Source organism: Triturus cristatus, chromosome 6 (genome assembly GCF_964204655.1).
Source record: "Triturus cristatus chromosome 6, aTriCri1.1, whole genome shotgun sequence".
NCBI classification, from domain to species: domain Eukaryota; kingdom Metazoa; phylum Chordata; class Amphibia; order Caudata; family Salamandridae; genus Triturus; species Triturus cristatus.
Window position 1 is genome coordinate 15795671 of NC_140589.1, and position 22785 is coordinate 15818455.

A 22785-nucleotide genomic window follows, 5' to 3' on the forward strand; every position below is an offset into this window, starting at 1 on the left:
TACCAATGCCTGGACAATAGTCTTACGGAAGGAGTCCGGGAGGTAGGGAAGAGCTTTCTTCAGAAGGCGTAGTGTAAAGAAGCAAGCACTCACGGTATGGGAGACATGGTCCTTCATAGACAGAGCCTGATCGAAGCGTACGCCAAGATTTTTTACAGTAAGCTTTGGCAACGGGATAAGCCCCAACTCAGTTGGCCACCAGGTTGGTGACCACATGATAGGGGCATCTCCAAAGAGGATCATCTCTGTTTTGCTGGCGTTCAGCTGCAGGAAATTTTTTCTCATCCACTCTGAGATGGCCCGCTTGCCTTGGGAAAAGCACGTTTGAGCGGTCTGTGAGGATTTATCAAATTGGAAGATAAGTTGGGTATCATCCGCATAAGATATGGGGATGAACCCAAGAGATCTTAAGAGAGAAGCAAGGGGGGCCACGTAGATGTTAAACAACATGGGGCTCAAACAAGAGCCCTGTGGCACACCCTTGGTCAGACGCTCAGTGGTGGAGCGAAAAGGGCCAAGGTTAAGGGTTTGTGTACGATCAGTGAGGAAGCTGGTAACCCAAATGAGCACCGTACCCCCTAGTCCTGCCCCTCTTAATCTTTCGAGCAAGGTCAGATGGTCAACCGTATCGAACGCGGCGGAGAGGTCCAGAAGGACCAGGACGGCGGACTAGCCCTGATCGAGCGTCCGTCTAATACAATCAGTGACAGCCACCAAGGCAGTCTCGGTGCTGTAGTTTGCACGGAATCCTGATTGTGACGGATCAAGGTAGCCAGCCGCTTCGATATGGTTCGAGATACGTTTATTCACATATTTCTCGAGGACCTTGCTCAAATAGGGGAGGAGGGAGATAGGGCGAAGGTTGGCAAGGTCGTCCATAGGGAGCTTGTTATTTTTCCGCAATGGGATGACCTGTGCGGCTTTCCAAGAGAGGGGAACCATCCCCTCACTTAAAGAAGAGTTGAATAGCATAGTAGCAAAATCCGCAAGTGTGTGGGCAATAGACGCTCCTAATCTAGCAGGCAAGACATCTGCGGGCGAGCCCGATGTGACCTTACGTAATAGGGAAGTGGTCTCATCCCCTATAAGGGGGGGAAAGGTCAACAAGGGTGTGAAATTCACAGTGAGGGGTACAGTGTCATCTGGCTGTGAGGTGTGACAGTTATTAGAAAATTTGTTGTAGATGGAATCAATTTTTTGAGTGAAAAAAGAGCCGATTTTATTACAGAGCAACTGAGAATGTATGTTATCCAGGTTGCAAGCTTTCGGGCATGTGAAGTCTTGCGAAATTTGGTGAAGAGTTTTCGGCGCATTGCCTGCTAGCCTTAATTGCTCAGCTATGTATGTTCGGCGGGCTTGTTTGATTCCTTTATGGTAAAGTGTTAGCACAGTTCTAAAATTTGCTTTGTAGGTGTCCAAATGAGTGCGCCGCCACTTTCTTTCAAGATTCTTGCATTGGCTTTTCATTATACGCAAATCTGGGGTGAACCACACCGCCAGATTGTTCCTAGGGGCTTTAGAACATATTTTTACAGGGGCAATTGAATCTATGGCCGTTAACACAGTGGAATTAAAAAGGGTATGAATATCTTCGGTGTTATTGGTTGGGGGGAACCTTGGAGGAGAGAAGGCTAATGAAAAAGACTCCGGATTAATTTTTGACCATTGTCTGTAGGAGAATTGAGTATGTCTGTCATAGTAGGAGACGTACGGATACTGCACTTGGAAGTTGATAAGAGCATGATCAGTCCAACACAGCGGGCCAGGAGTTTTACAAACAAGCCGGTCAGAGTTAGAAAAAACAATGTCTATAGTATGGCCGGCTGTGTGTGTGGGGCCCTCATTTTTTTTATTAAGGTGCAGTGTCGATAGGTCCGAGATAAAAGCTGATATTTCAGGCAGCGAGAGATTTTCGCTATGTATATTAAAATCTCCTAATAATAGAAAATTCCCTGCCGCAATCACATGGGGGGCTATTAGTTCCATTAATTGAGAAGAAAAGTCCTTTATAGGACCAGGGGGGCGATAAACCAAAGCCCCTTTCCAGAAGTCATGGGTGCCCATTCCCATTTTAAAGATCAAAATTTCAATTTGGGCATTAGAGCGTTGGTCTAAAATAGAGACTTTTACATGATCGTTGTGGAGAATTGCAACCCCCCCCCCCCCCCCTGGTTTTCAGCGGCCTGTCAAGGCGCTGGATACTGTAGCCATCAGGGATAGCAAGCTTGATGTCTGGACCACTGAAGGGTTTCAACCAGGTTTCCGTCAGGAAACCCACATCGGGTAAGTCAGACGTAAGTAGGTCCCAAATTTCTAATGCGTGTTTGGGCAGTGATCTCACGTTGCTTAGAAAGCCCTTCCAGTGGTTCAATTGCGAGGTATTAGTGGACGGTATGTGGCTGTTACTAGTCCTATAGATGTCAAGGGGCGCAGGAGACCCGGTATCGTGCAGGTCAGGAGTGTATGCTAAAGACATTTTGGCGGAAGTTTCAAAAGCAGTTTCATTTTCCCCAATACTCTGGAATCTGCATTGAGAGCAGGAAAAAGGTCCTTCCAGTGAATGGGGCAGCGCATTGTGGCAAGACAGGCTAGCCGAAGATGACCTAGCACAAATAAGTCTAAGGTCAGCGCCACTAAATACTATATTGCACTTACTAGGATTAGCTTTCACAGCGGCATAGTCCCTAGCGCCTGGCGGCGTTCCGGCGCGGACGGGCGCAGACGGGCTTGCCTTTGGCGCGCCGCCGGCGCGCCCGCTACGCGCTTGCGCCATGGCCCACTAAGTAGTGTGCGGGGAGCAGACGCTAGACTGATCCTCGCAATACCTTCAAGATGGCGGGCGGGCGGGCGGGCGGGAGTCGTGAAGTGTAGAGCAGAGAACACGTTCAGAGGCAGGTGAGCGGTAGGATCAACCCCCAAATGTGCAAAAACTTGCAATGTAACAATTATTGAGCCTAAAAACAATTAAAACTCTTTCAGCTAAAAACACGCTAAGAAGGATAAGTAAAATAAAACAGATATGAAGCCGCCTGTATTCGCACTGACAAAACACCAGACACCGCGCACAGCGCAGCAGCCTCGATCTCCCGGCTCAAGCCTCAGGAGATGTCGACGCTGCATGCTTGCGCCATGGCCCGCTAAGTCAGCAGGGTGGGGGTGCAGCATATTCCTCTAGAAAGGAAGAGGTCTGAAAGGGGAATATTTCAAGGCGAAGGATGGATCGGTGATATAATATCACAAACACAAGGCGAAGGACGGATCGGTGATGTAATATCACAAGGACAAATATCGCGTGGACAGAATATTGTGTAGAAAATATCGAGGACAAGATTATCGAGAAGGTGAGTGCAAATAGGTAAGTATAGAGTCGCTGCTCTTAACTCCAGATCCACGTACCTTGAAGACATATATGTCGTTACGGTACATATATGTGGAGTTACATCTAGTAAAACTTTACTTGCCCGTAGAAAATTATGACGATATTCTTGTCCTCAATATTTTAGACCTGATCCTGTGTCGCACAATATTTGTGATATTTTGTCCAAAAACCTGATGGACAGAGCTTAACAGACAGTTTGGCCCGGTTCCGTAGAGGACACGTCAGAGAGTTTTAAAAACCGTGGGTCATATTTGCAAGTAGCTAGCGTCGCAGGGTGGGGTTCTCACGTTAAAAGCCACGTAGAAGTGACGCAGTGAAATGTACAACGTTTTACTTCGTCATTCTACGACTTGAGCGCGTCAAAATCCCTACGCCTTCTCAAGCCAGGCGTCAGGATCGACGCAGGGCTCTCAACGAGGGACTCGCCTCTGTGTTCTGACGCAATGCTGAAGTTGCGTCAGCCTTATGACCGACTCCAGCAATGCGCCACTTTAGCACCAAACTCCGCTCATCTTTGCCGGGGGAGCCCCTCAACTTGTAAATAGGGGTGTGCGAAATAAACGTAATTTATTTTTGCGCAATTATGCAAATATTTTGGGAACAATTATGTGAAATTACGCATAACTCTGTGAAATCTCAATCCATCACTGGAATGCTTCCTTGCATCGCTGCTGGTGAACACTACTTTTCTTTTGTCAATAAACACTTTCAGACTCTGAATGGCGCGCTTGAAGATTTTCTGAAACAGGATCTGAAAAGAACCTTTGTAGGACGGGTCAGGTTGCGAAGGCTTCTCAGCCAAGGTCTGCACTTGAGAGTCACATGGCAAGCATCCTGGTACTCCAGCCGGGGCAGTGTGCAGAAAGTGCGGTAAGTGCAGGTGCGCAGGGTCACAGCGTGCACTTTCTGGGGGTAAGTGCAGGTGCGCAGGGTCACATCGTGCACTTTCTGGGGGTAAGTGCAGGTGCGCAGTGTCACAGCGTGCACTTTCTGAGGGTAAGTGTAGGTGTGCAGTGCAACATCCTGCACTTTTTGGGGGTAAGTGCAGGGACGCAGTGCCACATCCTGCACTTTCTGAGGGTAAGTGTAGGTGCGCAGTGCAACATCCTGCACTTTCTGGGGGTAAGTGCTGGGACGCAGTGCCACATCCTGCACTTTCTGAGGGTAAGTGTAGGTGCGCAGTGCAACATCCTGCACTTTCTGGGGATAAGTGCAGGGACGCAGTGTCACAGCGTGCACTTTCTGAGGGTAAGTGTAGGTGCGCAGTGCAACATCCTGCACTTTCTGGGGGTAAGTGCAGGGACGCAGTGCCACATCCTGCACTTTCTTAGGGTAAGTGTAGGTGCGCAGTGCAACATCCTGCACTTTCTGGGGGTAAGTGCTGGGACGCAGTGCCACATCCTGCACTTTCTGAGGGTAAGTGTAGGTGTGCAGTGCAACATCCTGCACTTTCTGGGGATAAGTGCAGGGACGCAGTGTCACATCCTGCACTTTCTGAGGTTAAGTGCCATGATTTTCTTTCAACGGGCATTGCTCTCTGGTTGGAAAAAACAATCAGAAGTAACAAAGTTAATCGACTTGTGGAGAAATGTTCACCGAAGACCCCAAATCAGCAGCCAGAGGAGGGGTGCACACCCTGTCCTGGCCTTCACCCTGGACCTCTGTCTCAGGTTTACTCATTCACCGCAGGCACTCAGAGCGCCTAGAAGGTCAGAGGAAGATCAGAGCTCAGCGCGAGGTGGTGTGTCCCACACTAGAGTGACGACAATCAGAAGGGATGGGATTATGAATATAAGAGGCTTACTGTGATCCTAATTAAGATAGGAGAGGGGAGAGCCCTTTGGGACTTCAGAGCAAACTGGAAGCTGTTCAAAACGAGAGCAGCAGAGAGAGAGCGGGGAGCCAATCAGAAAGGGGAGACCCTAATGAGAGCAGCGCCCCTCTGACCAGAGACCCCTCGCAAGGACAGAGAACCCCAACAGGGACAGACCCCTCTGACCAGGGACCCCAGCGAGGGCAGCGCCCCTCTGACCAGAGACCCCAGCGAGGGCAGCGCCCCTCTGACCAGAGACCCCAGCGAGGGCAGCGCCCCTCTGACCAGAGACCCCAGCGAGGGCAGCATCCCTCTGACCAGAGACCCCAGAGGTGGCAGCGTCCCTCTGACCAGAGACCCCAGCGAGGGCAGAGCCCCTCTGACCAGGGACCCCAGTGAGGGCAGCGTCTCTCTGACCAGAGACCCTAATGACAGCAGCGCCCCTCTGACCAGAGACCCCTCGCAAGGACAGAGAACCCCAACAGGGACAGACCCCGCTGACCAGGGACCCCAGCGACGGCAGCGCCCCTCGGACCAGAGACCCCAGCGAGGGCAGCGCCCCTCTGACCAGAGACCCCAGCGAGGGCAGCGTCCCTCTGACCAGAGACCCCAACGATGGCAGCTCCCTTCTGACAAGAGACCGCAGCGAGGGAAGCGTCCCTCTGACCAGAGACCCCAGTGAGGGCAGCGCCCCTTTGACCAGACACCCCAGCGAGGGTAGCGTCCCTCTGACCAGAGACCCCAGCGAGGGCAGCGTCCCACTGACCAGAGACCCCAGTGAGGGCAGCATCCCTCTGAGCAGAGACCCTAGCGAGGGCAGCGTCCCTCTGACCAGAGACCCCAGCGAGGGCAGCATCTCCTCCCTCTGACCAGAGACCCCAGCGAGGGCAGCGCCCCTCTGACCAAAGACCCCAGCGAGGGCAGCATCTCCTCCCTCTGACCAGAGACCCCAGCGAGGGCAGCGCCCCTCTGACCAGAGACCCCAGCGAGGGCAGCATCTCCTCCCTCTGACCAGAGACCCCAGCGAGGGCAGCGTCCCTCTGACCAGAGACCCCAGCGAGGGCAGCATCTCCTCCCTCTGACCAGAGACCCCAGCGAGGGCAGCATCCCTCTGACCAGAGACCCCAGCGAGGGCAGCATCTCCTCCCTCTGACCAGAGACCCCAGCGTGGGCAGCGCCCCTCTGACCAGAGACCCCAGCGAGGGCAGCATCTCCTCCCTCTGACCAGAGACCCCAGCGAGGGCAGCGCCCCTCTGACCAGAGACCCCAGCGAGGGCAGCATCTCCTCCCTCTGACCAGAGACCCCAGCGAGGGCAGCGTCCCTCTGACCAGAGACCCCAGCGAGGGCAGCGCCCCACTGACCAGACACCCCAGCGAGGGCAGCGCCCCTCTGACCAGAGACCCCAGTGAGGGCAGCATCCCTCTGAGCAGAGACCCTAGCGAGGGCAGCGCCCCTCTGACCAGAGACCCTAGTGAGGGCAGCGTCCCTCTGACCAGAGACCCCAGCGAGGGCAGCATCTCCTCCCTCTGACCAGAGACCCCAGCGAGGGCAGCGCCCCTCTGACCAGAGATCTCAGCGAGAGCAGCGTCCTTCTGACCAGAAAACTGAGATAACGGCAGCCCCCCTCTGACCAGAGACCCCAGGTGACAGCAGCACCCCTCTGCCCAGAGAACCCAAGAACCACAGAAGTGACGGCAGTGTCCCCCTGGCCAGTAGCCGAGACACAGTGAATAAGAATGGACCAGCGACAGAGACCCATGAGTTAGAAGACAAGCTCACTTGTCCAGAACAAGAGGGCTCCCACCACAGTGTGACCGCAAAACAGAAGGAATAGAGAGACCCTGCGTCAGAGGCCGCTAGGACAAGTCATCGCGCAGCTCAGCAGTCGGCTTTGTGAGGGGGTGATCGGGCCAGAGGGCTCCTGGCCTGGCTGGACAAGAGAGAGAGGGCAAATCGTTGGGTCCTAGAAATACTGAAGGATATACAGGGAGTGGCCAACATCTTGGCAGCTTACTACAACCCCCGATACTTCCCGAAGCTTACCGCCACAGCGTAAGAAGCTTGCAAACTACAGGCAGACATTCAAATCACAGGGCTTTGGCAATCAGAAGGGCACTCATAGACCAGGAGCCTACTGAAGACGAAGTAGTGTAGGCTATCCGCGACTTGAACTCTGGTAAAGCAGTGGGTCCTGGTGGCTTTCCATCGACCTGTACAAGCTTACGGCCTCTAAGGTTGGCCCCACCTACTGCGAATGTTTGAGGAAAGCTGCGAGTCGGGCTCCCTCTCCAGAGACCAGAGGTTGACCAATATAGTAGTCATTCATAAGGAGGGTAAACCACCAGAGGCTTGCGTCTCGTACAGGCCCATCTCGTTGTTAAATGCAGAGATCAAAAGATTGGCAAAGTTACTGAATTCCCAGCTGATCCAGGTGAGCAAGACGTTCGGATCAATCCAGCTTCATGCCAGGGCGGAGCACCGCTCTTAACCTGCGGCGCCTGCATAGCGCCCTGGGTTGTGCCGCTGAGCTTCATGAGGATGTCCTCGTGCTTTCGCTTGACGCGCGAATGGCGTTTGATACAGTCAAGTGCCCGTTCATGTTTGAAGTGCTGGCCAGGCTGGGCTTCGGGCCGTGCTTCGTGGCGTGGATACGGCTCCTCTACACTGATCCGCTGGCCCAGTGACGGTAAACGGAGGCATGTCCTATGTGTTGACAGAGTTGCCCGCTCTCCCCCTTAATTTTTGCCCTAGTCTTGGCACCGTTGGCATCCTTGACCAGGCCTGACTCCTCCTTGGTTCGAGGGTTGCAGTGGACCGATGATTGTGAAGATAAATATCCCTTTATGCGGACAACGTTCATCTCTACGTCTCAGGTGCAGCCGTACACTATATAGACTCATGCATGTACTTTGTTTTGTCAATACTCGGGCTACACCCCAATTAATCTCCTTCACGGAGATGTACCACGACTGCCCCGTGATTGTGAGGCTCGCATTGTCACGGGTGGGTTTCACTACTAAGAGATTTACATCACCACTGACCCTGACGTATTCGAAATGAATACCCTAGAACTGCCACTCACGCGCCTGGGATGAGATGTCCAACAGTGGAGGGCTCTGCCTCTATCGTTACTCGGTAAAGCCACCTTATTTAAAATGATGACGTCGCACAGTTTTCTCTACACTCTACATAACTCAGCCCTATCCAGTCCCTCTAACCTATTTTAGGGTGATAGAGAGTGAAACCTGTACTCTACTCTGGGATGGTGGCCTGTGCCTATAGCCATTAAAAAGCTGTCGAGAGGCTGGTACGATGGTGAAATTGCCCTGCCTGGTATACGAAAATAATACTGGGTGGTGCAGCTTACCGCTGTCGATCACTGGGTTCATCTTCCTGCAGGGTGGCCAGCTTATCGTATGGATAGGCAGGTCATACAACCTGGGGGTTACCTCAGGGCCGTTTCTGGCGGGTCGCGCCGCACATCCTTCCCAGGTCTAACGGTAGTCACACTTATCTCTGGCACACCACACTGAATGCACTGGGGTGGGCAGATAGGATTACTCAAGCCACCCTCCTGTGGGACAATGCACATCTGGGCACACTGGAGACACAGCTGGGTTCTGACTAATGGGATCTTGCTGGTCTTTCCCGGATGGGAAAACCTGTGGGCACCGGGAGGGGTGATCCCGTTCGTGAAAAGCAAAGCGAGTACCACCTGGCACCCACTGAAACCTATCGCTACTTGCAAATATGACATGCATTGCAGAAGGCGCTCCCACGGCTGATCACATGCCCTGAAAGAAAATCTCCCTAACTTATGGAAAACTGATCAATACCTCACTTGGGCACGGGGACAATGGTAGCTGACCGTGAAGGCCGGAGGATGACCAGTGGCCTGAGGCCTTGGTATACCCCGGGAGGGGATCAACAACTCTACATAAATACTACTATGCATGCATTATTATCGTAAAGATGGGCAGGACCAGAACGGCATTATGTCACAGGAACTACGGCCAGGTGGGAGCGATTTTTCACATGATATGGAGTAATGTATTGTAATGTAAAGTAAGTTGGCATTTATTAAGCGCAAGCTGTCATTCCGCAAGGAGCATCCTGGTGCTGAGGAATAGACGATAAGGGAGGGTCCTATGAGAAATCAGCCTGTGTTCCGATTAAATTAATGCGAGGCAGCAGACATCGGAAATGTCGTATATCCTTGTTTTCAGTGCCTTCCTAAAATAGGATTCCGTTTCCTGCAGTCTTAGGTTGATTGGAAGTGCGTTCCAGGCTTTGGACCCCAGGACGGCAACAGTTTTTCCTCCTTTTGTTATCCGTCTGAAGATGGGCGGTCTCAGGAGGTTGGCTGTGGATGACCTAAGAATCCTGGTGATGGCATATGGGGAGAATCGCGCTGAAAGGTATAGGTCCTAATTTAAGCATGGCTCTATAAGTGATTAAAAGAATCTTAAAAAGGATTCTTTTATGAATTGGAAGCCAATGCAGAGCTTTAAACGCCGCTGATGCAGACGCTCTGCGTGGGAGCCTCAGGACAAGGCGCGCTGCCGCGTTTTGGACCCCTTGCAGTTTTTTGATTGTGGTTTTATTCGCCCCCCGCAAAGAGGCTGTTGCAGTGGTCCAAGCGCGAGAGAAATAGGGCCGCTGCTACTGATTTCTTTGCCGGAAGCGGGATCAAATCAAAAAATTTCCTTAATGGTCTTATAAGGCTAAAGCAGGTCCCTGCTGTGGCTGACGCGTGCGGGAGAAAGGACAATGCAGTATCGAACTGTGCCCCGAGATTTTTAGCTACTTTAACCATGCCTGGTGGGGGGGGGGGTAGTTCCCTCTGGCCACCCCATATCCTGAAGGAAGGTAACATCTCTCCCAATGGGCAGAATATCTGTTTTATCGGTGTTGCATTTCAGATGGTTATCCCTCATCCACTGTATAACTTGCGATAAACAGCATTTAAAGTTCACTTCGGCATCTGTGTTATCGTTGTCGAGAGATACGATCATTTGAGTATCGTCTGCATAAGACGTTTCTTCGATTCCGAAGGAGCTTATAAGAGTGATGAGCGGGGCCATATAAATATTGAACAACAGTGGGCTCAATGAGGAGCCTTGCGGGACTCCTGTTGTTATGATTTTCTCTGTCGAAAGGACGGTACCTAGGGTCACCGCTTGTCTACGGTTGGTTAGGAATGATTTAATTCAGTCTAGAGCAGTACCTGAAATGCCGCCGCGTTCGACTCTCTTTAAGAGGATGTCATGCGAGATAGTATCGAACGCAGCCAACAAATCGAGTAGGATCAGGACTGCTTTCCTGCCCTTATCTGCTAGAGTTTTTAGCGCCTCCGTAACTTCCAAAAGGGCTGATTCAGTCGAGTGCTTTGGTCGGAAACCCGATTGATGTGGATGGAGAATATTAGCTGATTCAATGAATCTTGTGAGTTCCCTATGTACAAATTTCTCTGTTATTTTACCCATCACAGGGAGCAGTGAAATGGGCCAGAGATTAGAGAGCACAGAAGGATCAATATTCTGTTTTTTTTAAAGAGGTTTTACCAGGGCAAGTGTCCACTCATCTGGTACAGTACCCGTACTTAGTGAAGAATTGACAATTTGGTTTATGACAGGGTTGACTATATCAATAATTTTATGGAGGATCATGAGAGGACATGCATCTAAAGGAGACCCTGATTTGCAAGCCATGATGGCCTCGTAAGTCGATTCTAGTGGCACCGGTTTGAAGGTTTCAATGCAGTGGGCACTGGGGCAGGGAACTGAATCAGTGGAATCATTATTGCTGGGAGTGATTGGAAAATTCTTTTGAATATTGAGAATCTTTTCTTCAAAATAGTTTGATATGTCATTGCACAAAGTTTGTGAAGGGGGTAGTTCTTTCTGCAACACTTTGGGGTGGGTGAAAGATTTTACGATCGTGAAGATTGCCTTTTGATCTAAATTGGCCTCCATTTTAGTCTTTGAGTAGTACTCTTTTTTAGCAATTTTTATATGATGTTGATAGAGTTTCCTGCTCTTTTTATACGCTGTTCTATCTCCACTATTATACGACCTTCTCCATTTACGCTCCTGTTGCTTACAATTGGAAAGATTTAATGCTAAATCGATCGTGAACCAGGGAGCCTTCTGAGTTTTTGAATCCTTATTCTTGTCGTGTTTCTCTAGTGGTGCTAGCTCATTACATACGGTTGTAAGCCAGGAGTGGAGACGGCGCTAGTCCCTCCTTGGGTTTCCAGTCATAGGGGGTATGAGTGCCTGTGCTTAGGTGATCAGTTTTGGATTATCAATTAGTTGGGCCCATTTGCGTCTGGGTTGGGAGTCAGAGGATGGTAAATCGGAACAACCTTTCTGGGGTATCCCAATTGTAAGTGGTATCAGAGAATGGTCTGACCAAATCAGCGGGACAGGGGAATCTACTGTGAGTGCCGCGAAATTGGAACAGACCCCATCTAGGATATGGCCCGCCTGATGGGTTGGGAGTTCCACCAGTTGTTTTAATGTAAGGAGCTCGATACTTTGAAGGAAATTATCCGCTCTGTGTACAAGTCTAGATTCCAAGTGAAGATTGAAGTCACCAAGCAACGTCAAATTAGCATATCTAAGAAGTAGCTGACTTAGGGAGTCTCCAAGCGAGTCTGTGAAGGTGGAACTTTGCCCTGGAGGCCGATAAATCAGGGCACCTGAGAAGGACATGGAGGCGTTTAGGGAGATGCAAAAGCCTAAGCTTTCCGCACCCTTGATAGTGTCATGGTCAAAGCTGGAGAACGCAATGAATCACGTAGAATGATGGCCAGCCCACCACCGCTGCCATCTAATCTATCCCTCCTGCAGATTCTTTAATTCGGTGGGAGCGCTATTGCTACATTCAGTGATAAATAGAAAATCAAGCTGCCGATCGAGGATTAAGTCCCTAACATCTTGACCATGTTTGCTAAGTGATCTTGCATTGATTAGGGCTCCTTGAATTTTGGTTTGTGGGTTGTGATGGGTAGGCTCATCTTATTTATTAATATGGGTGGGCCCAAAAGAAAGTCCAGTCTGCACTTATAGCAGGAGTAGGCCCCCCATATTTTTTCAGGTGCAACTTGGCTTTTACAATGTCCCTTGAAATTAAGGAGCTTGAACGCCTCAGAACTATATACCCACTCTGGTTGAGGTCGGGCAGCGTTCCCAGCCCTTGGCGCGTCCTTGGCGTGGATGGGCGCAGATGGGCTTGCCTTTGGCGCACCTACGGCGTGCCAGCGGCGCGCCCGCTGCGCGCGTCTGGCCCACAATGGAACTAAAATAGCTGGCCAGGCGCGGGAGGAGCTAAGTTCCGGTCTCCCTACCGGAAGTTCCCCCAAGCCTGGAATGAAATCGACCAAGATGGGGTGTGTCCACTTCCCTCCAATGAAACGGCTGGGAGCCGGCGTTGGACCGGGGAAGCGGAGACGGCAACACATTCAGTGCAAGTGAAGTTAAAACAACATACAGATTGTTAAAAACCTAAATGCAATATCAATACATTTAAAAGTAAATGCCCGGTAATTGATTTAAAAGAGTGGCAGAGTTTCAAAACACTCTGACAGGTCACGATTAAAAAGTGCTGGTCGTGAACCCCAAATTAAAATGAACGAGGGTCAGGAAGAATACTTAGGGAGCAGCAGCACAAGACCCTGCGGGGATCGCTCTCCCCTCCGCGCTGCCCGGCTGTTCCGCGGCGTGGGGAGTCAGCGCGGTCACGATTCACATTTGTGGGAGCAGCATGGGAGCCTCCACAAAGGGGCGCCTCGTGAATGTCTGGGGTGCAACCGACCGTACCCCATGACACTGGGGCCGATGGAGGCCCCGCCACGGGAGGCTGGGAGCGGGACATGGACTGGAGCATGCAACGGGGGAGGTGGTCTGTGAGGCAAGGGCTGTCCACAAAAGGGCTAAAATATGGAGGCAGTGGAATGATTACTTGGGGGTCTGTGCGCCTCCCTTGAGAGCACTGGTTTCGAGGCCCTCTGCATGGCTCGCTCAGGCTCTGGGGCCGCCTGGTGGAAAGTGTGGGGGCGGGGGGCGGTGCTAATGGCTGGAGGGAAAAGATTTTGTTTGACTGTGACTCAGCGCTACAGTGTATTATATCGATATCATTGTGTGTGCTCTCTGCAATAAAAAGATTTTATTAAAAAAAAAATAGATGCACCACAGACCGATACAAAAGCCCTGTCGTTTCCAAGCTTTGATGTGCTCTGCCTGCCAAATCCCGGCCCACTCTCTCCCTAACCTTGTGTTCTTTCTTGCAAACCTTGCCGTCCATCCTATTTGAAACCCTGCTGTCATGCACTCCAAGCCCCGCTGTCACCTCTTAAACGGAAACCCACTGTCCTATTGTCTAATTCTCGCTGTCGTGCGCTCCAAGCCCCGCTGTCACCTCTTAAACCCACTGTCCTATTGTTTCACTCCCGCTGTCATGCGCTCCAAGCCCCGCTGTCACCTCTTAAACCCACTGTCCTATTGTTTCATTCCCGCTGTCATGCGCTCCAAGCCCCTCTGTTACCTCTTGCAAACCCACTGTCCTATCTTTCCATTTCCGCTGTCATGTGCTCCAAGCCCCGCTGTCACCTCTTGCAAAACCCCTGTCCTATTTTCCCTTTCATGCGGCCATGTGTTCCAAGACTCGCTGTCAACTTTTGCAAACCCCCTGTCCTAGTTTCCTTTCCCGCTGTCATGTGTTCCAAGCCCCACTGCCACCTCTTCCAAAAACCTGTCCCAGTTTCCCATTCCCGCTGTCATGTGTTCCAAGCCCCGCTGTCACCTCTTGCGAACCCCCTGTCCTGTTTTCCTATTCCTGCTGCCATGTGTTCCAAGCCCGCTGTCACCTCTTGCAAAACCCCTGTCCTATTTTCCCTTTCATGCTGCCGTGTGTTCCAAGACCCGCTGTCACCTCTCACAAACCCCCTGTCCTAGTTTCGCATTCCTGATGTCATGCATTCCAAGCTTCGCTGTCACCTCTCGCAAACCCACTGTCCTAGTTTCCCATTCCCACTGTCATGTGTTCCAAGTCCCACTGTCACCTCTTGCAAACCCCCTGTCCTAGTTTCCCATTCCCGCAGTCATGTGTTCCAAGTCCCGCTGTCACCTCTTGCAAACCCCCTGTCCTAGTTTCACATTCCCGCTGTCATGTGTTCCAAGTCCCGCTGTCACCTCTTGCAAACCCCCTGTCCTAGTTTCCCATTCCCGCTGTCATGTGTTCCAAGTCCCGCTGTCACCTCTTGCAAACCCTGATGTCATGCATTCCAAGCTTCGCTGTCACCTCTCGCAAACCCACTGTCCTAGTTTCCCATTCCCACTGTCATGTGTTCCAAGTCCCACTGTCACCTCTTGCAAACCCCCTGTCCTAGTTTTCCATTTCCGCTGTCATGTGTTCCAAGCCCCACTGCCACCTCTTCCAAAACCCTGTCCCAGTTTCCCATTCCTGCTGTCATGTGTTGCAAGCCCCGCTGCCACCTCTTCCAAAACCCTCTCCCAGTTTCCCATTCCTGCTGTCATGTGTTCCAAGCCCCACGGCCACCTCTTCCAAAACCTTGTCCGAGTTTCCCATTCCCGCTGTCATGTGTTCCAAGCCCCGCTGTCACCTCTTGGGAACCCCCTGTCCTAGTTTCCCATTCCTGCTGTCATGTGTTCTGAGTCCTGCTGTCACATCTTGCAAACCCCCTGTCCTAGTTTCCCATTCCTGCTGTAATGTGTTCCAAGTCCCTCTGCCACCACTTCCAAAACCCTATCCCAGTTTCCCATTCCCGCTGCCATGTGTTCCAAGCCCCGCTGTCACCTCTTAGGAAACCCTTATCCTAGTTTCCCATTCCTGCTGTCATGTGTTCCAAGTCCCACTGCCACCTCTTCCAAAACCCTGTCCCAGTTTCCCATTCCTGCATTCATGTGTTCCAAGCCCCTCTGTCACCTCTTGCAAATCCACTGTCCTCTTTCCATTCCCGCTGCCATGCGCTCCAAGCCCTGCTGTCACCTCTTGCAAAACCCATGTCCTGTTTTCCCTTTCATGCTGCCGTGCGTTCCAAGCTTCGCTGTCACCTCTTGCAAACCCCCTGTCCTAGTTTCCCATTCCTGCTGTCATGTGTTCCAAGCCATGCTGCCACCTCTTCCAAAACCCTGTCCCGGTTTCCCATTCCCGCTGTCATGTGTTCCAAGTCGCGCTGTCACCTCTTGCAAAGCCCCTGTCCTAGTTTCCCACTCCTGCTGTCATGTGTTCCAAGCCCCACTGCCTCCTCTTCCAAAACCCTGTCCCTGTTTCTCAATTCCGCTGTCATGTGTTCCAAGCCCCGCTGTCACCTCTTCCAAAACCCTGTCCCAGTTTCCCATTCCCGCTGTCATGTGTTTCAATCCCCGCTGTCACATCTTGCAAACCCCCTGTCCTAGTTTCCCCTCCTCTCCATTCCCATGCCAACCCCTCCCCTTCTGGACTCCACTGCCCCTCCAGCCCCTCCCAGTCCACTGCCCTCCCATTCTCACCTGTATTTCCTCCGCCGAGGAGGGGGCCCCGGTTTCTTCCCAAACTCCGCGCTGGGCTTGGCCTCTCCCCTGCCAGCTCCGATTTCTGACGCCAACTGTTCGATTTCTGTAAGAATGGGATGGGGCAATGCTTGTTAGACAGAGGAAGGTGAGTTTACACACGCACGCTGCTCGCTGCTGATCCCTACATTAGATCACCTCTCCCATTGGCTGCTGGCTTTCAGGACAAGGCCCCCCTCCCTAAAGGGATCCAGAGATGGGCTTCATGGTGGGGCGTAAAATGCTGCGACCCCCTCCAGTTAGGTTTTGTGTGTGTGTGGGAGCGTTTTTACTCCTTTGAAAGCAATGTATTGTTAAAAAAGGTTAACTTACTGCCTGCACTGACATCTACTCATACCAGCAGAAAGAAATGTGCATTTGTATTTTACACGAGCGAGCCTTTCCGCGTGCACGCCTCTGTGCTTTTCCATTTCAGAAGATCAGCTGAACCGCAGCCTGGTCTGTGTATTGATAAGTGGTATTAATATCTGCTCCTCATGAGGAAGCACCGCTCAGGATGTGCTCATGATGTTCCTCTCTGTGTGACATTAGCGGGCCTGAGCTCCAGCCATTAAATTACATCTCACCCCTGAAAGGAGGGCTTTTCTGTCTAAACTCCGTAAAAATGATGTTTTTGTGATACCTGTTGAGTCTGTTGGCTTGCTTCTTCGGGATGAGACTCAACGCGGCTGAGATAGAGACGTACAGATCGCCTTTTATAGCCTCAGTGCCCATGTCTTGTGTGTTGTTCATCATTTGAAAGCGGGTGTCGGACTGTAGTATTAACGAGAGTTTATTCCAACGTTCTCTATTTATTCGTTTTATTGGCCCGCACCCCTCTTGCCCTGAAGTCTGTACTCAATGATTTTGTTGACTTGGTAGTAAATGAAACGAAAACATATATAACGAAGAGCGGTAGGAAAACTGGCATCTGTCGTGATAGTAACATTTTGGACGCTACTATAGAATTTACAAACAACTTTTCATATCTGGGAGTCCTGTCTGATAAGGAAGCGGTACAAAAGGGGGTGGTGATGGACGGAGCGTCAGAACCAATCAAACACTCACACCCAGTCATCAGATCTGGGTTTGATCCATCACCGTTCTTTAGCCCACTCTGCCACCCCAGTTCAGACATGGCCATATGCAAATCAGTCTGACCCTGTGCCTCATGGGAACAGTCCAGCCCGAACTGCCAAGCCATGCCTTCCCTGGACCGGAAACAAGCTTCCCAGGACCGGTCTCTGGCATTTCAGCCGTCTTCAGCCAGGCTTGCTTGAAACCAGTGGCAAAGTGAGCAAGGGACTCACGTCTGAGCATACCCTGCCAACTTATGGCGAACAAAGCGGTACAAAAGGGGGGCACATGGGACCGCGCTATCTCGACCAGGGCGCTAATATTTAGAAGTGCTTGTATGGCCCTATGAAAGGTTGCCATTAGGTTGGGTACGAATCCCCCCAAGAGATGCTGAAGGCTGAATGTATTAGTATAGCATTATATGGGTCTGGCATATGGCGGCATGCATAATGCACGGCGCTACAATTGGTGGAAGATGAGATTTTGAGGTATCTGCTAGCCACACCCAAAAGCGCTTCTACGTTTGTTTGCCACGCGGAGTTGGGAGCCCCTTTTCCTAACCTATTTTACTTTGGCACAAAGTCTGGACATCAGAATAAACCGCCTTAAACCCTGCCGTTATAGGGGCCTGCGTGAAATTAACCTTGCATACACGTCTGACATACATGCAATGTTTCGGGGAGATGTGGGGCCTCCAGGGTGCTGTAACATCCCGGAAACTCTAGCAGGAGTTAGCCGGAGAGATCTAAAAACCGAACGCATCCTGCATTTCGAGAACATAAGGTCGACTGCTGAGTTATAAGGCCTCTGCTCTAAGAAACCAGCCCATTCCAAGCAGCTCCCATGAAGCCACACCTGAAGGGTGACCCCAGCTCAAGGCACGGGGGTGTCGGACACCTCTCACCGGGTGGTCCGCTCCCCTGACCCTAAAGATTGGTTTTCAAACCTAGGACATTGTGCAAGTGATAATGTAACGGTACAGAGAGCACTATGCACGTCGTACTTTTTTATAAACTTTATAAAAAGTGGAGGAAACCGCATATTTTAAGCCTTCTAGAGTCCTCACAGTTTACTCGCTGCCGCCCGGCGCCCCTCTTTCGCCCGGCGCCCCTCTTTCTACAGTCACAATCCTACAAGTGGCCACCATTGATGTCTGTCGTAGATTGGCAAGTTTTTTATGGGCCGCTTTTTATGCTAGAAAGAGCCTTTTTATGGATGACAGGACTAACCCCGCATGATATTGGATAAGCGATAAATAGATTCGTGATGTTTTAATAACTCCTTATCGTTTGAAACGAGGTATATCATAAAATATGCATTTTAACAACAATCTTAATTCTCTCTTTTGCTCTGAATCCTAATGAGAGATATGAATAGGGCCGTAGGGCGGACCCTGAGCGGGGGTCCGTGCGCCCCTCCATCTCTGCTCTCTCTATGCCACGACGGATGCATAAAACCTGCGCGGGGGGGCATCAGCGGGGATCGGTGTGACTGACGAACACTTAAACGGATGCAATGAATTGATTTTAAAAAGTATTGCTGGAAATGGTTTTTTAATTGTATTTGTGCGTGCTTCTTTTCGTGTGCTATTATGGTCGAGTTTGTTTAGATCGAATAAAGTTGGCGCTGCTACGAATAAACCTATAGGGTTCGGGCGGGATCCGAGTTTGCATAGGTGAGTCTGTTCTTCTTTGCCTCGCAACGTTTTAGGAAGACTCGAAAAGTCCTAATCCTGCACCCCAACCCTCCTAATCTGTCAATTGTTTGAATATGTTTAGGTAAAGGTTTTATAATTGATCCTGTTTTGGGTGGAACGGGGTGCAGCAGGTGCAGTGTTTCTGGGGCCGGCCTGCTCCTGCCAGGCAAGAGAGACTCTCCTTACAAGAGTTTGGCCGGTCGATGGATTAGTTAATTTATGAAGCTCGCAAGGCTTCTTGGCGCTGTGCACAGCTAGAGCCCTGCTGAGACAGAGACATACACATCGCCTTTTACACCCATGCGTTTGTTTATCGATTGAACTAGATTGGTGTCGGATTGTGGTATCGGCGGGAGGTTGGTCCAGCCTTCTCTCGAAGAGTCAGTCTGGGAAATACAAGAGGCGTTACTTTCAGTCCAGCCATCTGTCCTTTCTGGGGCTCCAGGCACCCTGGTGCTGTGACACATCTCTGTGCACTGGTGGATGTGACACCCCTCGTTAAGGAGCCCCCTCTGCTGGTCGAGCGAGCCTCAAACACCTCCAATAAACAACCAATGTCTGTAGACGTGTGTGGCAGGGATGACTGACTCCGCTGTAATTCCAAAGACATGGAAAGCGCCTTGAAACAGCCGGTTCACTTCCGAGCGGGTGTGAGTTTATTTAACTTATTTTGCACTTGGAAGTGCCCAGCTGCCAGCACAGAGCATGGCATGCTGGGGTCAGCAGGTGCAGTGCAGAGGCCGCTGTGCCAGGGTAGGATGAAGGCCGAAGACAGCTTGTAGCGCTTACAAGACATCCATGGTGACGATGACGCAAGGACGAGTCCCTTGCAATGGGAGGCGGGAAGAGCTTTTGTATGAACTGGTGTTTTATGTACAGGCTCTGTGATTGGACGAAACTTTCCATCACAAGAACCACAGCGCTGCTTCGATGTTACGGTCGTGTTTGTGTTCGTCAGTATGTGTGTTTTGGGGTGAAAGATGTAAAGGGCGGTCGACCTCGAAGCTGGGGAGTCGGGTTCGAGTCTCAGCAGGGACGCTCAACATCCTGGGGCTTACTTACAAGCCCCTTGCGCCAGCGGCGGGTCACTTCTTCCCAAAGTGGCGCACTGTGCGAATGTGTCCATCTGTAATGAAACTGGTGCTCATGTAAAGCGCCCAGATACCCGATGTCTCGGGTCTAGTTCGCGCTATATAAAATGCTGAAGAAAAAAAAAAATGTGTAAAACGGCGCCAGAAAGGACAGCTGTTGTCCAACTATTTCACAATTGTATTTGGGGAGAAGCCCCAGGACGTCTTTGAGACAGTCAGACCGTTTTTTACCCTCACTCACTGTGCGCTATCTGGTGTTGTCTTTTTACATGTGTGCGTGTGTGTGCGTGAGTGTGCCTGTGCATGTGTGCGCATGTGTGCGTATGTGTGTGTGCGCGTGCGTGTGTGCGCGTGTGTGTTCGTGTCTGTGTGCGCATGTGTGTGTGTTTGTGCGTGTGTGCCGCTGACCGCGGCACCCGCAGGGGGCCACTCGGCGGTCGGCGCCTTAGTGGCCCCGGGGCCCCGGTCACCCCTCCCCACTCCCTCCCTTCGGGGGGGGGCAGGGTCATAGACTGGTGCCCCCCTCCGTGTCAGGACTGGAAGTGACGCGCAATGCGCGTCACTTCCGGGCCCAGGTGTGAGGGGGAGGCTATTTAGCCTTCCCCCACCCTCACTGGCGACCTCTGAAAGGGGGCTTGGGTCGCTTGTCATTGTTGTTGTCTCGTTACCCACCCCCATTGCTTACGGCCTCGCCCTCCCAGGTGCATCAGTCCTTGGGCAGGGCGGACCAGTGTGGGGATAGTCCTAACGTAGAACGGTCATTGCCATGTTAGTAACAGTTAAACACGGGTCGCTGCCGACAGTCTAAAAGAGGTATGCTTAAACACGCAACTCGGTCCCGCCTACATGCTTATGTGGGCCGCCTTCAACGGTCACTGATATGGGGAACTCACACATATCTAACGGTAACCTAGACACCCGGGTGGGTGCCTAGTCGGGCAGGGCAACGCAACCGAGATAGAATGGTAGTTATTATCTAATGCTAAAGGAAGTCTGGATTGAGCCACTAGATGGGTTAGATATGGGTGCAGCTCAGCGCCCCAATCGCATTGAATACGGGGACGCACTGACATAGCGGCAAAAGAATAAGTGGTCACCACATAGCGCACCACTAGGGCCTAAATCACGGCACAAGGTTACCGGCGTGATTGTCCAAGTGGTTGCGGGTGCGCCGCTCGCGAGCGGATCGCAACCCGTGGTTTACCTCTGTCTCAAATCGACCGATAGTTCATGGTTAAGCCGATTGGCCTGCAGAACACTGAGCTGGGCACCATAACCAAGAGTTAGGCCTGCAGGAGGAGTAGCTGAAGGAACCCTATAGGAATAGGTCCAGATGTACTTTGGGGGGCATTCCCCTGCAACCAAAGACAGATTTCGGTTTGCTTCAAGGAAGACCTTCCACCCGGCTGGTGGGTGGTATGGTTGTTATATAGCAAGTGTGCGGTCGTTCAAAAGTTTGGTAAAGACCACGTAGAGCCCCATTGCGTCAGGGCATTATTGACCATGCAGCATTCGCAACGTTCAGAATAGGGCCGGTATTTGCACCAAAGTTTCCGGTTGGTTCCCACAGACTTGTCTGCCCCCAAGGTTATCCTCTAGGGGTAGAACTTGAGACTAAGGGGGCATTGCCTGCTTCGGCGGCACAAATAAGCGATAGCTACGCCGGGATGGAGTTACCATGCAGGTCCTGCCACCACTGGGTTCCCCCCAGGTGATCGGATCAAGTTAGGTGGGACCGCAAAGTCTACGGTTCTTGGGAAACTTCCTGCAGTAGGGCATTTAGCAACAGATAAGGTACCAGCGTGTGAGTATCAGATATCTGCTTTCCAGCAGCACCGTGCCCTGGGAGCACACGCGTTGCCCTAACTCTGTGGCCCTCCCAGAAGGGAGCCGGGTAGCAAAACAAGTGCATAGGCTCCTTAGGCGGGCCTCTGGCCTTCAGCTGGGTGTAACCACCATCAATTGGAGATAGGCCCAGGCAAATGTTAAGTAAAACCCTTCTCGTCATAATAGTCAAAGCGGGCAGGCCCAGGATTGTGAATAGGTGTAACCTTCCACCTGGGGGGCGAATAGTTATTGCACATCTTCACAGGCCCCTTTATTTCAACAGACCCTATCCGATTAGGATAGCGTCTAGGGATTGGGGACATGGATGGGGCCATCTTCAACTCCAGGAGCTATAGCTCACTGGTAAGTCTTGGGCCTGTGGTTATAAGGGATCTCACAGGGTTTGAGTCCCGCTAGCGCTGTCAAACTGTCATGAGGTGGCAGAATGTCAAACTCTTCTGTCTGCAGGGATGGTTCCCTTCCAGCTAGTTGCAGGAAGCCCTAGATAGGAGAGGTGCAGGTAAGACTATAGCGGGTTGGTGGGGGGCCCTGGCTGCGACGGTTAGCCGCCTCCAGGGCTGTGGCGGAGTTACAGGGCGATCTGGAAGAGACCCGTACAAAGAGTACCTCTGCGCGGCACCACGTGGTGCCTGAGCCAAAACGAGGAGCCTCCAGAGAGGTCCCGGAAGCCGGTCGGTGCCCCGCTAGTCCTGCGGGCGGTTGTGGGCCTGAACAACCGGGGGCTTGCTATGCGACGCTCCGCCCCGAGAGGGGGGGCGTGAATAGAATTACCAACGGCACGTGATCGTAGAAAGAATCACTTGGGGGGCAGCACTTGCGGGTCGTTCCCGCGCTGCCCGGCTCATCAGGCGGGCAGGTGAAGTAGATGGTCGCCTGCCCTTGGATCGCCCGTAAGATAACCCACCCATTACATATACTGGAATTATGTAATAAACCTACAGCATTTGTTACCCATTTACAACTGTTTCTTGTGTTTCATTGGGTAACCTAATTTGGGGGAGGGGGGAAAGCGGGGTGCCCCTGGGGGTACTATGCCGCTGACCGCGGCCCCCGCAGGGGGCCACTCGGCGGTCGGCGCCTTAGTGGCCCCGGGGCCCCGGTCACCCCTCCCCACTCCCTCCCTTCGGGGGGGGGGGGCAGGGTCACAGACTGGTGCCCCCCTCCGTGTCAGGACTGGAAGTGACGCGCAATGCGCGTCACTTCCGGGCCCAGGTGTGAGGGGGTGGCTATTTAGCCTTCCCCCACCCTCACTGGCGACCTCTTTTGTCACCCACCTCGCCTTTTCCCTCCCTACCGCTTACCCGGCGTAGGCGTGGTTGGGGGGGGG

The 22785-nt window shown here is 51.9% G+C and overlaps 1 protein-coding gene across 2 annotated transcripts in view; it reads right to left on the reverse strand.

Moving 5' to 3' along the window:
• The window catches only part of LOC146813649 (transmembrane protein 121-like), a 215375-nt gene that overhangs the window by 5488 nt on the left and 187102 nt on the right, over nt 1-22785 (reverse strand). For both annotated transcript variants that reach the window (XM_085610137.1, XM_085610138.1), the window contains exon 2: nt 15708-15813. In XM_085610137.1, coding sequence (XP_085466263.1) covers nt 15708-15813 — 106 coding nt within the window. The remainder of the gene's footprint in view (nt 1-15707; nt 15814-22785) is intronic.